The 17,664-nt window shown below is 43.2% G+C and overlaps 1 protein-coding gene across 2 annotated transcripts; it reads left to right on the top strand.

Moving 5' to 3' along the window:
- Window positions 1-3,707: 3,707 nt before the first annotated feature.
- Window positions 3,708-16,952, top strand: LOC308105682 (exosomal polycystin-1-interacting protein-like). 2 transcript variants are annotated; one of them, XM_080456558.1, is made up of 3 exons: window positions 3,708-3,798; window positions 4,072-4,178; window positions 11,936-16,952. In XM_080456558.1, exons 1-3 carry the CDS (start codon window positions 3,735-3,737, stop codon window positions 12,854-12,856), a joined length of 1,092 nt encoding a protein of 363 aa, XP_080312684.1. In that variant the 5' UTR covers window positions 3,708-3,734; the 3' UTR covers window positions 12,857-16,952. The 2 variants fall into 2 exon arrangements, with proteins under 2 accessions (XP_080312684.1, XP_080312685.1); XM_080456559.1 differs by lacking the exon at window positions 4,072-4,178 and having other exon boundaries at window positions 3,722-3,798.
- The last annotated feature ends 712 nt before the right edge of the window (window positions 16,953-17,664 follow it).

Genomic DNA, 17,664 nt, shown 5'->3' with positions numbered 1-17,664 from the left:
AACAAAGGGCTCGTGAAGGAAAATAAAACAGGGAGTCTGTGATGGACATGGCTATATTTCTGAGATGAAAGAATGCTGTTTTGGTCACTTTGTTTGTATGGGAAGAATTCAGAATTTCTTACAACACCTTAGCTTGTTACTTCAGATTTGATCAAGGGAGTCAGATTTGTGATTTAACACTTGGACCAAAAATAGCAGATTGGCAAAACAACACATTGTGAGCTTGTAGATCGGATATTTTTGGCTAAGATATTTAGTGTTGAGGGAAAATTAGGAGGGGGCCTATATACACAGTGGGACTCTGGTCAATGAAATATAATGGGTTAACTGGTTAGAGAGCTTATCCCTTTTTGCTTTGGGGCCAAATGATAAGATTTCTGTGACTTCTGTGAGTCAACACTGTTAATGTGAATGTTGAAATCTCCATTGAAAATTATCTGTCATATTTTGTGATAATGCCAGCAGTCAGCTCTGAGAATTGTGGGAGAAATAGTGATATGTGCCTCAGAGGCCCTGTATATCGTAATAAAAAGTACAGCTGGTTCAGCTTCAAGCTCAAGGGTAAGATATTGAGAGGATGAGAACTTTCCCAGGTCAACCTTTGTACAATTAAACATTGCTGTGTAGATGGTGTCAATCCCACCATGCACCTCTTTCACCCTGTCTCACTGTCTGGTATCTAGACGTTATTCTGGCAGTGGCATGATATGCATCATTAAGTGTCCCATTGCTCTTAATGTCTAATCATGTTTCAGCATGCTTTTAGGGGGAACATTCACCAACAATAGCCGATCTACTAGCTCACAACGTGTCGCAAGCGTGACGCATTGTGAGCTTGTAGATCGGCTATTTTTGGTGAAGAGATTTGCTGTAGATGAAAGAAAGCGGTCAAAGTACAGTCAAAGTTGTAACTTAAGCCCGGTTCTCTAAGTCTAGAAGGTTGAAGTGGTTAAATGCTTAAAGACTAGCTTATAATTAACTATCATCAATTAAAAATTGTTTGTTTTCTAGATAGGTCGCTCGTGTAATTTCGTTAACATTTTCGGGGGATTAGGAAAATTATACATTTTTGGAAACTTCACAGTATGACAAATCAGTAAATCCATGATTCCATTTGCGCAGAAGCCAATATGGTGGCCATCTTGGATTTAGAAAAATGTCGACCTTTGAAAATTACGGGGGGTTTTTTATCCCACAATTTTGTAACCCTTTTTCACCCAGTGCCAATTATCGAAGTGATCCTGGGCGCTACACTCCCCCCGCCAGCTTAGGGAGCCCAGGGCCGAGCTCATGCCTCCTTCAATGCATGAGAGCCAACTGAGCTTCTTGTCACCTGACAGGGGGGAGTTTCCCCGGTAGGACGTAGCGCGTGGAAGGAACACACGTTATTCCAACCAGTTCCTTTCCCCTCCATCAGGCGCCCCGGCTGTCATGGGGGAGGCGGTATAGCGACCAGGATTACTACATGTTTTTTGTGAGGGTATTAACTACCCTAGGAGACACGGGAAGAACATGCAAACTCCACACAGAGTAGGCCCTTTCGCCAACCCCACCGAGGGTATGAGCGCTGATGACGCGGAGGAGAAGACACGCCCCCAGTGCCCACAGCGTCCCCGGCGGGAATCGAACCCAGGACCTTCTAGCTGTGAGGTTTCAATATCTCGACATCAACATTACGTAGGATTCTAGTGGTTAAATCTAACCTTTTAGGGTCAGGAAATTAATTAAAATTAATTTAATATGAATATCTGAAGAGACAGACAGATGATTTCTCTCATTGACAGATGATTTCTCTCATTGACACAAGATTGTGTCATTTATTTACACAAACACAAGCTGTAGACCAGTGAACACATCTCCATATAATCAAACAGATATATTCCATTATTTTACAGAAAACTGTCTATGCCTTCCCAACATTAAACTGAATCGGTAGGTTTCAAACTACCAAGTAAAAACTGGTTATCATTGCTGTCGGGTGCACACTGTACAAAGCTTTCTCAGAAAATGGAAAAAATAACCTGTTCCAATGGATCCATTGAAGTTATTATTTAGTCACAAGCTTGTTAATACTTTTTGTTAGTAGTAGTATATAGTACATAAAAAAAAAAAAAAGTTTTTCCACAAAAGCAAAAACAAGCTGTATGGTACCTCTTGACATTTTTCTCCCTTGTTCAGCTCCCATGTAGTCCATGAGCCAGACAAGATTTCATTATCGAAAGAGTGGGCAAAACCATACCTATATTAAATTGTTCATAGGGTCAATACGAGTAAATAAATATATGATAACCTCTCCACAGGAGCAGCTTTTTCATGGTTATCACACATTTTGTTATTTTCCCCATACGTACATGACAGGTGAAAAAATGACAAAATTTAAAAAAGAGTTATCATAATGAAACTTCCTGAGTTGATTACTTACATGAAGACAATGATTTATCGTATTACAAGTTTTCTGAAATTGTATATTTAAATATGCAAATTAGGCATTTAGTCCATGAGCCAGAGCCCCAAAATCGAGCCAGATATTGAATTTTCCCTCGTTAAAAACCTTTGACTCCAACATCTTAACAAAATGAAATAAGTATGTCGACTCTGGCTTTGTCCAATGTTCCAATGTTGATTCTGGAAAGTTATGCAAATGTGGGCATATTTTCTAATGCCTAATTAGCATATTTAAATATACAATTTCAGAAAACTTGTAATACGATAAATCATTGTCTTCATGTAAGTAATCAACTCAGGAACTTTCATTATGATAACTCTTTTTTAAATTTTGTAATTTTTTCACCAGTTATGTACGTATGGGGAAAATAACAAAATGTGTGTGATAACCATGAAAAAGCTGCTCCTGTGGAAAGGTTATCATATATTTATTTACTCGTATTGACCCTATGAACAATTTAATATAGGTTTGGTTTTGCCCACTCTTTCGATAATCATTGCTCAATTTTGGGGCTCTGGCTCATGGACTAATGGCTCTGGGTTCACTGGTTACCCTGGTTAGCCTGCCTGTCCCCTAGCTGCTCATCAGTTGTCATTGCATTCACCTGCTGTTTTAGGTCTGTTAGTCCACAATCTGGGAACCCATCGTCAAAAAAAGGAAAAACAGCGCAGCTCTGAATCTGTTCTTGAGAGATTAATTAGTCCCAGATTAAACTGTCTAATACTGTGCACATTTTAACCACCAAGGAAGGCTATTACATTTGTTACTGTGGTGGTTTTCAACGTGGGGGCAGTGGCACCCAGCGGGTGCCAGGGGCCAATTGGAAATGAGAGGGGGAGAAAAAAAAGAGGGAAAAAAAGAAAATCTGATATATAAAATAAATACATTTTTATTTCAATTCAAATTTGTCATGACATTATTGTCAATAATTTTCAGCATTCATTTCGTAGCAGTACGTCCGTGGTCTTGTTTCTAACTGACTCGCAGTTCTTGACAGATGCGAGGTGTCACTAAAAAGAGTATGACGTTAAGATTGCACAGTGTAGACAGAATTAGACCAGTAACTCTAATCTATGGGTTCTGGTAGGAACAGTACTGGAGGCGTGGTAACCTTCCTCCTCCAGAGGAGGGCAGTACACAACAGCATGTTTGTTATAAATCACTAACTTGAGGGAGGAAAAATGTGGGGCACATGCCAGAAGAGGAGGAGAGAGGGAATGAGAGGGAAAAGATGAGAAAGAAAGAGAGTGAGTGAGAGAGAGGGAGGGAGGAAGAGAAATGGAGGAACATGCGTACAGAATGGACAGAGGTTTGCGTCTCTAATGCTGTCAGAGCTGAGAACTGTACAGACAGTAAGTCATTTTATCTTTCTTTCTCTCGCTCTTGTGTTTCTCTCTCTTTCTCTCCGTACATCTCATATTCTACCTATTTTTCTCTTTCGTTTCACTCACTTTATTTCTGTCCCTCTGTTTCTCTCAACTTATCCTGCTGTCTCTCTATCTCCCTCTCGCTGTCTCTCTTTCTGTCGCTCTCTTACTCGTTGTGTCTTTCTCTGATAGTCTCTCTCTCTCTCTCTCTCTCTCTCTCTCTCTCTCTCTCTCTCTCTCTCTCTCTCTCTCTCTCAGCCAGAGGTTCAGGTTTTACAGACAGATGTGCGGGAAGCAGTGTGAGTGTGTCTGAACACAGAGTGCAGCAGCATGATGCCTCCCTGACAGACACCACTAACCTCCCTGTAAGTAACAGTTATGCTGACTGCAGTCAGCCTTATACTATGGAACCGTATGTTGTGTTACTTATTAAGATTATTTACTCATTGTGCCTCTCATTCATGTGTCTTCTCCACTCCTCTCTGAGGCAGCATTTAGTTATTGTATAACACATATAGCTGGAACAAACTTGCACTGTATGAAACATGCAATAAGCATGCCTTTCCTCCTCGCCTTTCCTCCTCTCCTCTCCTCTCCTAATACAGTATGCACTTGACTCTGCTATTTGCTATACATTGATCGACTCCTGCATTCAACTGTCTCTCTTAATCTATCAGAAGCCCCTGGTCTCTCGACAAGCTGCCACATTTCACATAAAACGATCATTTGTCTGTAATGTAAGGCAAGGCACATTTATTTGTATAGCACATTTCATCAACATTTCATCAACAATTCAAAGTGCTTTACACAAAACATTAAGCATTAACCACTTAAAACCTGTATGGTTGACCGGAGTCCCTTTCTGTTTCTGTTTAGCTTTAGCTGAAAATTGCCGATCGACAAGCTCACAACGTGTTTTGAGCTTGTCGATCTACTATTTTCTGCAAAAGCTATATCTCCACAATAGGCATGCTGGGGTTTAAGTGGTCAAGACCTCAAGACAGTGCAAAATAAACATTATAAAAGGACATTTGAATATAACAAAAAATAAATAAGTAAAATTGTATTTTTAAATGTAAACAAAGAATTATTAAACTCAATAAAACGTTTTCAGCCTTAATTGTTTTAAAAGAGATGAGAGTTGTAGCAGACCTGCAGTTTTCTGGGTTCCAGATGCAGTGCATGGTGCATAGAAATTGAACACTGCTTCTCCACATTTAGCTCTGATTCCGGGTTCAGAAAGCAGACCTGTCCCAGACGACCTGAGAGGTCTGGATGGTTCATGATGTGGCACAAGATCAGACATGTATTTTGGTACTAAAGCATACAATGCTTTGTAAACCAAAAGTAGTGTTTTGAAATCAATTCTTTGACAGACAGACAGGGGTGATATACTTTCTGGGCATTAGTAAGGACTCAAGCAGCAGTGTTCTGAATCAACTGCAGTCATCTGATCGATTGTTTAGGGAGATGTAAAGCCACTTCTTGCTCTTGCTGAGACAAGTAATTTAATCCTTGATATATTAAGGTGATAGTAGGCTGACTTTGTAATTGTAATAATGTGGCTGAAATGAGGTTGAAATTCATGTCTGAGAGTGAGTGATTGATTGATCAATGATTTCATTTTGTTGAAGAATAAGAGAAAGGGAGAGTGGGCGAGAGACAGAGGATACAGCTACACTTTGCAATTGTAGTCACACTTTTTTACATAATCATTAGTCTACTAAGGAACACATATTTCTTTGTATTATGCATGAATTTTATTATTGTTGATTTAGAAAATTCCAAATGATTTACAGTTGATTTATTGCACTGCAAAATGAGAGGGGCTTAAGAAAAGAGAAAGGGAGTGTTGGGAAAGAGAGAGAAAGAGAGGGAATGAGGCTGAGCAATAGAGAGAGAAAGTGAGAGAGAGAGAGGGAGGGAGAGAGAGAGAGAGAGAGAGAGAGAGGATTAGGGTGGGTGCTTGCGGCTGCATGTGGAACATGATGTCAGAGGAATGCCTTGTTCCTTTAACAGGCTGGAGACATCTAGCGCTGCACCTCTCTCTCTCTCTCTCTCTCTCTCTCTCTCTCTCTCTCTCTCTCTCTCTCTCTCTCTCTCTCTCTCTTTCTCTCTCTCTCTCCCAGCATCCGGTTCTGCAGCTGGATCCCGTTTCAGGGATTAGACTGACAGAGCAAAAAGGAAACGGAGAGAGGGAAAGAGAGATGACACAGACAGACCGATAGAGAGACAAAGAAGAGATGAGAATAGAAGCGAGAGAGAGAGAGAGAGAGAGAGAGAGAGAGAGAGAGAGAGAGAGAGAGAGAGAGAGAGAGAGAGAGAGAGAGAGAGAGAGAGAGAGAGAGAGAGAGAGAGAGAGAGAGAGAGAGAGTTGAAGGGAGCGGTAAAGAGGGATGAACAGGATGATAGGGTGTGGGAGAGACCTGAACAGCTGGAGAAAGGATGATTAAATCATGAGTAGAACTAGGAGAGAGAGACTGAGAAAGAGAGAGAGAGAGAGAGAGAGAGAGAGAGAGAGAGAGAGAGAGAGAGAGAGAGAGAGAGAGAGAGAAAGAGAGAGGGGGGAGAGAGAGCACAACATGTCATGAAGTGAGGAGAGATGGAGAGAGCAGGTTGAAAGGTCATACACAGTCAGTGTTCATTTATCCATTTGTAACCATCTAGTGAAATGAGCAGTGAGGATCTGAGGGTCCAACGGCCCATTGGTCAGACGGCGTGCCTTATAACTAAGTCTAACACTAACCCTTATAACTAAGCCTAAGCCTAACCCTTATAACTAAGCCTAAGCCTAACCCTTATAACTAAGCCCAAGCCTAACCCTTACAACTTTAAGCCTATGCCTAACCCTAACCCTTATAACTAAGCCTAAGCCCAAGCCTAACCCTTATAACTAAGTCTAACCCTAACCCTTATAACTAAGCCTAAGCCTAACCCTTATAACTAAGCCTAAGCCTAACCCTTATAACTAAGCCTAAGCCTAACCCTTATAACTAAGCCCAAGCCTAACCCTTACAACTTTAAGCCTATGCCTAACCCTAACCCTTATAACTAAGCCTAAGCCCAAGCCTAACCCTTATAACTAAGTCTAACCCATAGAGTTAAAAATAATAGAGAGGGCACCAGAAATCTCCTCCCATCCACTTGCATTGAGTTGCTCACCCAGCGCATGGGCCTAATTCACCCCTTCTTCCGGGTTGGAAATTTGGTGGGTGCGGCCTATTATGGCCCCAAACGCGTCACTTCTGTGACGTGTTTTGCGTCACAGTGACGCGTTTTGCGTCACAGAAGCGCGCAGCCCCGTGCGCAAGCTCGTGCGCATGCTCGTGAGTCGAGCCCATTGGTCGAAACCGTTTTCGCTCGTTCATGTTGCAGTGCCTAAGCTGCAGTACCATGAATGGCCAGCATGTCCATTTGGCTTCAATGAAACCACTGGGTTCTGGGGGCTTGGTCTAACCCTAACCCTTATAACTAAGCCTAAGCCTAACCCTTATAATTAGGCCTAAGCCTAACCCTTATAATTAGGCCTAAGCCTAACCCTTATAACTAAGCCTAAGCCTAACCCTTATAACTAGGCCTAAGCCTAACCCTTATAACTAAGCCTAAGCCTAACCCTTACAACTAATAAGCCTAGGCCTAACCCTAACCCTTATAACTAAGCCTAAGCTTAACCTGTAATAATGGGCCGTGGGACTAATGGTGAGCCACCGATTTGAGTGTGTACCGGCGGATGTGCACATAAACACTGTGCTACTGTAAACGGAGCAGACCTTGTGTTTATGAAAGGCTCTACAGTATAACATGACTTCATACTTGAATGGAGAAGCACACTGAAGAATGAGAAGGAGAAACCAGTACAGGGGCGGCCAACCTTCTTGGACACAAGATCACTTTGTTCAGACGGCAGGCAAGAACTGATCGTCAGGGCTGACTGTTATTTTGCAAGGGATCAGATTGGACTTGTGCATTCAGACATCGCCGACCTTTCTTCCGTTCTTTGCTGTAGTAACAACAACATAATTAACCTACTGTAGGTGTGAGTAATGCTTAACTTATACTTATACAAATCTGAGTCAGAAAAATCCGTTTTCATGTGTGTTTTTTTTCTTGTTGTGCAGACTTGATAAAAAGAAATCTGGATAGGTCAAGAATCAGATTTGGGCTGCCAGTGTGAACGTAGGTTCTCAACCCTGAAGTAGAGAGACAGATGGGATTAGAACTGGTGTCTTTAGTTTGTACTCTCACTAATGGCTCATTTCGACTACCAGAACTATCAACGCGAACCGTGCCGTGCCATGAAACGTGTTTCACAGGTTTTGGATTTGTTTTCATTATGTTGCGACTCGGTTTCAGATAAGACTCTAAGAATCTAGTAGAGTCTAGGATGTAGTGCTAACCCTGAGTTCTGGGAGAATTCAGAACGCAGAACTTGTTCTTTCATTTTTATTTTTATTTCAAATAGCAGATATTGCTGATCTACAAGCTCACAATGTGCCACGTATTTAATGATGTGGCATTACCTCCTCCTTCAGGGGTGGTTCTGGTTATAATGGAAACATCACAGAACTTCACAGGTTCTGGAAAGTTTCTGGTCCTGGAAGATTCTGGGCAGTGTTAATATTGACAGAAATGTCTGATTTAGTTTTAGTCATAGTCTTTTTAATAAAAATCCATTTAGTTCTAGTCATATTTTAAAGTCACCTGAAATGTTTTAGTTTTAGTTGACTGAAAAAAATCTTTTGGCGGACCGTGATGCTGTCGTAATGTGTAATTTCTGTGAAAAAAGCTGTGTACCGAAAATAGCTGATCTACAAGCTCACAACGTGTCGCGCTGTGCCGCGTTCTGAGCTTGTAGATTGACTTGTCTTAGTTCTACTGTCTGAATCTCTTCTACACTAGTCCCTCTTTAATATTCTCGTCATAGTTTTAGACATCATAGCTTAGTTTTCATTAGTTTTTTATTTAGTTTTCGTCAGTGAAAAATGGTAGTCGCCGAAGGTTTTTCGTCATTGTTTTAGTTGAAGAAATTAACACTGATTCTGGGTCACCCTATAGTCGAAAATAGCTATATCTGAACCGCTGTGACACTCGTCCAGTCCTGTGACGTGGTGTTATCCTGACTAATGTAAAAACGAGGCTGATGTGGAGATCATGAATCTACCTCTCAGTTCCACGCAGTCCACCGTCAAAACCAAGGGGGCGTAAATGTATAACCCTTGGGTTAATTTTGACACTTTCAGACGAACATTAAGCGATCCAGATTTGACTGCGCGCCATCACGGCTGTGCTGAGCACAAGGAGGGCTGGCCTGGCACCGGGGCGTTCATAAACCCCATCATGGGCACCAGAAAACACCCTGTGGATTTGTTTCCAGACATGCTCTCAGACAACCCAGTACATTTTGTCCTGCCACCCTGCCAGTCAAAACATTGGGTAAAGAGAGAGAGAGAGAGAGAGCGAGAGCGAGAAAGAGAGCGAGAGAGAGCGAGAGAGAGAGAGAGAGAGAGAGAGAGAGAGAGAGAGAAAGAGAGAGAGAGAGAGAGAGACAGACTGAGAGAGAGACAGAGAGAACGAGAGAGATACAAACAGACAGACAGACAGACAGACAGACAGACAGACAGACAGACAGACAGACAGACAGACAGACAGACAGACAGACAGACAGACAGACAGACAGATGAAAAAGAGAAGTAAGATGTTGACTCTGGAAGTCAAGGCGGTTTATTCATCCCATTTCTCCTCCGCTCCTAAACGACAGAAGAAAGACGCCACTGTTTTATTTTTCCTGAGTGATTTTAATGTGGTCGGCCGCTGGCTTTTCTTTTTTCCCCCTTTTTTTTCACCGCACTCTCCAGCCAAAGCGCAGGCACTTTTATGGACAGCCGTATGCCATCGGCAGTAGCTCGGGGCCTGGAAGGACCTCTGGCCCTGTTAAAGCTGGGAAGCGAAATTGGTCTGAATGATGTGGGAGGGAGAGAGGGGGAGAGAGAGAGAGAGAGAGAGAGAGAGAGAGAGAGAGAGAGAGAGAGAGAGAGAGAGAGAGAGAGAGTGGGCTGGACTGGAAACACAGTGCTGGTTTCAGCCTCATGCTGGTCGCTGTAACGCTTTAAAAACACAGATGTAAATCAGACACAGGTTACCATAGGACAGAGAGAGAGAGAGAATGTTTTTGATTCCTTTATTACATAAATTACTGAAGGGAACAATGCGGGGGGGGAAATGCACCTGAAAAATAAGCAAGGAACATGTACAGAAAAAAATAAGAAAACAAAATGCAAGACATTAAAACAGTAGTCTACTGTCAAAATGAAAAAGAAAATAAGAATTCCTGTATCCCCCACCGTACACAAAACCATTCCCACTCTTCAAGACACTGTGCACTGTTTTGTAATAGGCGTGCTCAACCCTAACGCTGAATTCACACCACCAGGGCTTGAGCCTGGCCATACTGTAGCTCCTATGACATGCTCCTAAATAAGCCAGTTTGTGGTCCAGTGAGAGTTCTGCTGCTCTGAACAGATCAAAGCGAGCAGCTGTGCCCAGTAGGAGGGCTCACTGACAGAGAGGACAAGTACAGACACTCGAGGCTTGTCCGAAGTTGTCCCTGGCAGATTGTTTGTAAACAGTCTATACATTTTAGGTAAGAAATAGGCCATGTAGTTGCTCAATCTTGATTAATTTCACATCTACAACTGCTAGTTTAAAACTTTATCAATATACGCTACTTACATGCAGTAGTCCGTTTCTGTCCATCTCACGTAGTCTTGAAACACAACGTTGAACTTTTATCAACTTTTGCTGGCTCGGCATCCTGCCACAGTGGGTAAAGTGACGGTCGCTCCTTGCCAAGGACAATTCCTTTAAACTTTGTCGCTTTATCCGAATGCGGAAGCTAAATACCGCTGCTGGTGTGAATTCAGTGTGAAGCTCGATTCATACTTCATCGCATGACGGTCGCGCACAGTGCTGCAATGCTGAATTGGAACGTGGTTGCACTCTATTTTAATGATGTGACGTGCCCGTCGCTTAACACCTACACTACAGGTCACACAATGGACAATTGATATGCATCTAGGCTCATTCCTATGTTAATCCACCTGGTGTGAGTCGGGAGCCTTTGTAAACTTTGTTGAGGTGTGAATTTAAAGTTGTTTTAAATCTATGCGTGTGCCTGCGCATGCTCCTGGTCAAATAGGTTCCTGCACGGCGTGCAAGGCTGTCCCATGAACAATGCAACCCTGGTCGTGCGTCAAAAATAGCTTATTCTATAGGGCTGATAGTTTTATGCACCATCGTGCGACAAAGTATGAATTAGACTTAAGGCAGGCCGACACCAGTCCTTGCAAGAGAGAAGAGAGAGAGAGAGTCACCATTCTCTCTCTCTCTCTGTATTCTTCTACATGTGTGAATGTGTATGAGGGCCGGGGAAGGAAGAGCGGAAGTGTGTCAATGAGTGTAAAGACCGAACTTACAGCAAATGAAAGTAGACAAGTGAGTCATAGAGGACAGTATGTGAAAGTGCAGTAAGACAGATAAATCATTCCTGAGTTCAGATCTCATCTGACACAGGTAGCGGTGTCATATCAAGCTGTGATATCACAAATACCAAATCACGATGCTTGGTATTTGTACTGTCAATAGTGCGATGTTATTTCTAGAACAGGGTGTGTCTGTGATAGATGGACAAGAAGAGATCATTGGACGGATACTCTTTGGATGTTTAGGAGTGACTCATAGAAGGCCAAAACTTCACTGAGTGGACAGACCAACGTCCAAAAGAAGGTAGCTGAAAGATTTGAAGACAGAGGCCTCTTTTGGCCAAAATAAGACCTTATTTCCAGCTCCTCCTGGCTGCATGCATGTTGAAGAGTCCTTGAGTAGTAAGACACTTGATTGAGTGGTATTTTGTATTGACAAATACGCATAATGTACTTACTTAAACATATATTTGTATAGCGACATATCTGTCAAAAGGATAAAATGATAAAAAGCTTCAGAGACACAGCCCTAATTGCTGTGTGAATGTGTGTGAATGTGTGTGAATGGATGAATGTAATGCATTAGATGATTGTGCTACTGTACAAATGTACCATTTATTTACCATTTATTATTTGTGTTTCAGGTGCGGTCGCGTGTTCAGTCGCTGGGTGAAGATGTAGTCCGACTGGTCACCATTTGGAGTATGTATTTAAACAGGATCCCCTCTGCCCTGTTACCGTGCTTACTGTGGCTGTCCTTCCTCCCGTCCCCCGTCGCCCCGACGACGATGGCGACAGACACCGCTCCCCCGTCCAGCTCCGCCTTCGTCTCTGCCTCCTCGCCCTCCTCCTCCTCCCTCTCCCGGCCGGCCAATACCACGCTCCTCTTCGCCACCGGCGTCCACGGGACCAGCCTGCGCAACTGCACCTGCTCCGCCCCCGTCAGCGACTGCAACGAGCCCCTGGCCAACCTGCTGTGCAGCTGCTGCACGGTCCTGCGCTCCGCGCTGCCCTCCGCCGGCCTCAGGGAGCCCGGCGGGCTGACGGTGTGGCTGCGAGAGCCGTGGGTGCTCGGCGAGCTGCTGAACAGTAGCACCGTGGGACACCTGCGGCTGGCTCTCTGCGGAGGGACCCCGGTGGCCAGCCAGTACCTGACTCTGTTTGGACTGAGGACTCTAACCATCCACAGCATGGCGCCGGGGGCACCGCACCCCTACCAGGAGCTCAACCTAGAGCCCGCGGTGGGGGCGGCGACAGAGGGAGGGAGCCTCTCTTTGAACTCCTTGGACACTGACCCCCTCCCCTCCCCCGATCCCCCGTCGTCATCATCATCATCATCATCCTCAGCCTTCATCCTTCACGTGACATTCCTGGATGTCGCCGTGTTGAACGGCCTCTCCACCCTAAAGGCGTACAGCGTGGTGGGGCCGCCAGTTTCAAACCTGTCACAGGAGTTCCCCGACCTGCCCCTCGCCCTCCCCGTGCCCTCCTCCTCCACCCCCCAGGATGGACACTCGAGTCCCGGGGACCCTCAGCTCAACTCACTACTCACCTTTGTCTACTGAAGCCTAATTTATGCTCCGAAAATTGCCGACCTACACGAGATCACGATGTGATCTCACGACGCCATCGTTAGAGGAGGCCATTTTCGATCATCACGTAATGAAGTATTAATCAGGCTTATCGAAGACATCTCTATTGAGGGCACGTTGTGTACATGTGTCCTCTGACAAGGAGAGACGTCTGCTCACCTTTGGGTCTTTGTCTCCATGAGCATGCTGAAACGTTGGGAAGACACAGGAGGGAAGGAATTGGTTGGATCTGGATCCTAGCAGTGATCTTTCTCACCATCAACTAAAAGTGATACTTGTCACTAGAGGGGAACATTGGTGATTTTAGTGGTTGCAGCGAGTCTCTCTGGATGAGAGCATCTACTTAATTATTCAAATGTAAACATACAATGGATCAATATTTCCACTTCCTTTTTCTACAGCTGCAAACGCTGCTCTTGGGGAGCAAAGGAAATAATTCATGTGATGTTTTTTGCTTGGAATTACACTTTAAGCCGTTCTCTGTGACTTCTGGATGTCAGCGTGCATTGCATCTGCCTGTGGCTTTGAATGCAACGTTTCAAAGAGAGATTTGATGTTTTCTCAGACAGACACACCGTCTACTAAGAAAATTATGCTGTGTTCACAAAGCAACAGGCTACAAGTCATTTTCAGTGGAAGCCAGCGGCATAAAGCTACCCAACACGTCGCTGCATGGCGGGTATGACAAACCACAAATCAAAGTTGAGCTGGACTCAACTTCTTTCAGCGCTCCACTGACGCAGTGAACCATCAGTCAATAATATGTTTTTGTTTCAGCATTTCCACTCCGCTTCTCTCTACCCAAAAGCCTTGCTCTGTTCCGTAAATGGAAAAAAAACGAACTAACTAGCTCTCTGTGTTCTCTAACCCCTTTCATTTGCACAGTGTGGCTTGAGCAGCACTTCAACAGCGACTCGGCAGCAACGAAGCTGGCCAAGTTTGGCATTTTGTAGCTTTTGTCTGCACTAGTGTGAACGCAGCAAAGCAGTAGCCTGCGGGTTGTGGGTGGGGTTACCTACTTTGACCTGCTCTCAGCATGGTTGTTGCCACATTGCTGTGCCGTACATCAGAGGAATTATTTGGAAAGTCCAGCATTTATAACATAGCACATCTACAAATAGTGAGTTTGACAGGTCTACAGAGATTTCCATTTTTAAGATCTCGGGTGTCAGTTATGGTATGAAAACCATGGCTGATCTTGTGTTAAATAAACCTTTGCGTCCCTATTCTGGAACGGAGAGTTTGGCGTAGAGGGAAAAAAGATATGGGCCTGGTATAGGTCAATGGGGGACCCCGGTCAAGTAACTACGGGATAGGGTTTATGTGGTTAACCTGCTACTGCGGCTACACACACAACTACAGACACCTGTTGCAGATCACATGCAGTGAGTGTGTTTACATGTACAAGATATTCCAGATATTGTCACTGTCTGGCACAAACCTTGTATCGCCATATTTCATCATACAACTATGTCACACAAAAGTAGAGAAAATAGCAGATCTACTAGCTCACAACACGCCATTTCAGAAAATAATAATATTAAAGTGAAAGTTCTTAAGTCTGACTGTGGGTTTTAGAAATATTGAACCAATGTAAAGTATTAACAAGAGCTTGTGACTAAATAATAACTACATTTGATCTATTGGAAAACAGGTCCTTTTTTCCTTCTCCTGAAAAGCAACTGTTTTGGACATACATGGTTTCCACCCGACAGCGACTAGTATAAGGCTATGTTTTGGTATAAGGCTACATATGAACAGGCTGTTGTCGTTGTTTCCGTAGCAACAGAACTCACAAAGAAAGCAGTGATGCTAACAAGCTATAAGATGTCCAGCTTTCTAATAACTTGGATAAGTGCCAATAAAACCTATGGAGAACAGGATATGGTATTATGTAATGACAGCATATCTTCACAGACAACTTGGATATCGAAAACACAGTGGTGGACAAAGTATATACTCAAGTAAATACTCAAGTATTCAAAAGTACAAATTACGAAGTACATTTTCTTTTTGTACAGCAAAAGTAGTTAATTCATAATGCATTTCTGTAAATACTTAAGTACAGTACTCAAGTAAATGTACTTTGTTACTGTCCACCACTGCGGTATTACGTAATGACAGTATCTCTTCACACAGACAACTTGGATATCCCAAACACTGCTGGAATGCACTGTAATTGTGCATGCATGCACCACTCATTGCATATACTGTAGCAGGAAGCCACGTCGTTAAATCTTATTCACATTGCACATTCCATACACGGGGAAACTCAATGTGCTTTTGTGGCAAATGCTTAAAAGGATATCGTCGCTGTCAGGCAGAAATCGCAGACATAAATCTCAATCAAATCGATTTTGAAAATGTTTGCCTATAATGACATACCCAAAATCGGGAGTTGAAAAGGGTTAAGTCTGTCTGTGGATTTTATAAATAATTAACAAAAAAAGTATTAATAAGAGCTTGTGACTAAATAATAACTACATTGGATTCATTGGAACACAGGTTATTTTTTCCATTTCCTGAAAAGTAACGGTTTTGGATACACACGTTTTCCACCCGCCAGCGACAATATGATACTCATTCCTACTGTACGTTGAAATGTCCCAAGTCCAGTGTCTTGTCAAGTCACATGGTGTCATGGCGGTCGTTCAAAGCCAGCAGTGCCGGAGGTCTCAAACACCAAACCCCTCATGCCTGACTGTGTCTGAACGACCGGCAATGGATACAGATAGCTACAGTATATCCCCAAATATCAGAGAGCGAGAGAGAGAGAACAAATCCCATCCAATAATTTATTACCTGTTATAGTGATATATCTTGACATCAAACTCACGACTGCTCGTAGAGCGGGACGGGATGTTCCAGACCGCGCTTGCGGCTGCCAGCGTGATCTCCAACGCACCTGCAGTGCTGTCAGATAAACTGCAGCAGATGACCTCGAGAGACAGAGAGAGGAGATCTGGAGTGTAGCCAGTCAGTGGAGGGTGGGGTCAGCTGGATGAAGCTCAAATCATAGTCCATTATATATGACAGTTAGGGTTGGACGGGTGTTGGCTGTGGGGGGAATCCATGCCACTGCTTTTTTGCTTTTGAATCAATTTAGTTAAAAATGTATGTTAACCACATTAACACCGGCATCATTTTTTTTATAATTCAAAAATAGCGATGTGATGTGAGCATGTAGTTTGGCTATTTTTTGCTATTTTTGGTTTAAGAGAAGCGGGTAGGAAAATGCCCTCTCACTGTCTGCACTCACTGCACTGACAAATCAAGCAATGCCCTTGTAATATGGAGTAGAAATTAGGCTTGAGGTGGAAGACATGGGATGGATGTACACAGAACAGAGAACAGTTTTTACACTGAATCATTTGAGAGTTGTCTCAGTTTAACCACATTAACCCTAGCATCCCTATTCTGGGACGAACATTCCGCAAAAATAGCAGATCTACAAGAGCCTGTAGATTGGCTGTTTTCGGTGAAGAGATTAGGTGTAGAGGGAAATACTGGAGAATTGAGTATAGAGCCCTGAGGGACCTGGGTCAACTCTGCATATAGGGGGTTAAGTAGGTTAAAGACTAGTATTTAGTTTGGAATGAAGTGAGAGATGAACACGTTGACAGCTGCTGCTGTCTCAGGTGGATATTTTAGAAAAGTGACTATTATGAAAACTTCACTGCTGTCAAGATTTAAAGCTACAATCTGGGACTTATTTCGATGACTAAAATGTTATTTTAACCAATCTGTATGATAGATTATGTCAATACCATATGTAGTACATCTGCCATGTCTGTAAAGCTATACAGATGGGGCAGCAGATTGGATACTACCGTATTATGCGGCGCCATCTTTATTGTAGTTTGGACATCATTGCAATTACACCTCTCTGCCAGGAGAGGGAGACAGCGGACAGAAAATGTACGGATTGTAGCTTTAAACGGAAAGGATAAGTGACTTTGTTTGTTGTGTTTGTTGTGGGGGGTGAGATCAGTGTGCGGGGTTAACAGCTGCATCACAGCTGCTTCACACACACACACACACACACACACACACACACACACACACACACACACACACACACACACACACACACACACACACACACACACACACACACACACACACAGAAAGGAAAAATTACAAACTGCTACACGCTTAACCACATCCCTATTATGGGGGCGAACATTCAGTCAAGAGATTTGGTGCAGGGGAAAAAGTAGCAGACCCAGAGCCCTGGAGGACCCCGTTTATTTATAGGGTTTAAGTCGTTAAATATGGACATTGTGGGAGTAATGCTGAATTTATCCTATGTCATACGACAAAATGCATAAATCAGTCTTACGTAGGGTACTGTGGCCGTTTTGTTTGTGTGCGATTTATTTGCCCGAAAATACATTTTTCAAGGGTTGTTCGTAACGAGTACACACAGAACATTATGTTTTGGTGTGAAATATTCGCTGGCGAGTATTTCAATTTTTTTGTATGGATTGTTTGTCAAGGTGCGTAAAAAGGCCTTTAAGAGTTGGTCTGAGAAACTGACCTGATGCCAAAATGCCACAGGTTCAGTTTGTCTGTCCTCTTCCTTGTGTCTTATCAAAGTGTCAATTCAGTCAAATGACTACAATAACAAATACAGCCCTATTGACAGCTTCAAACTGACACCAATAGCAGTAAATGTTCCACCCCAGTCATGTGATAAAGGGAAAAAAGCTTGTTAGTCAGCTGTTTGCTTAGCCAGTTAGCTATAATACACACACACACCAAAAAAAGTATTGGGAGAA

Source organism: Gymnoscopelus braueri (assembly GCF_963280865.1).
Source record: "Gymnoscopelus braueri genome assembly, chromosome: 18".
In the NCBI taxonomy this organism is placed as follows: domain Eukaryota; kingdom Metazoa; phylum Chordata; class Actinopteri; order Myctophiformes; family Myctophidae; genus Gymnoscopelus; species Gymnoscopelus braueri.
The sequence above is the reverse complement of the archived record's forward strand: the minus strand, read 5'-3'. Positions and strand labels throughout refer to the sequence as shown.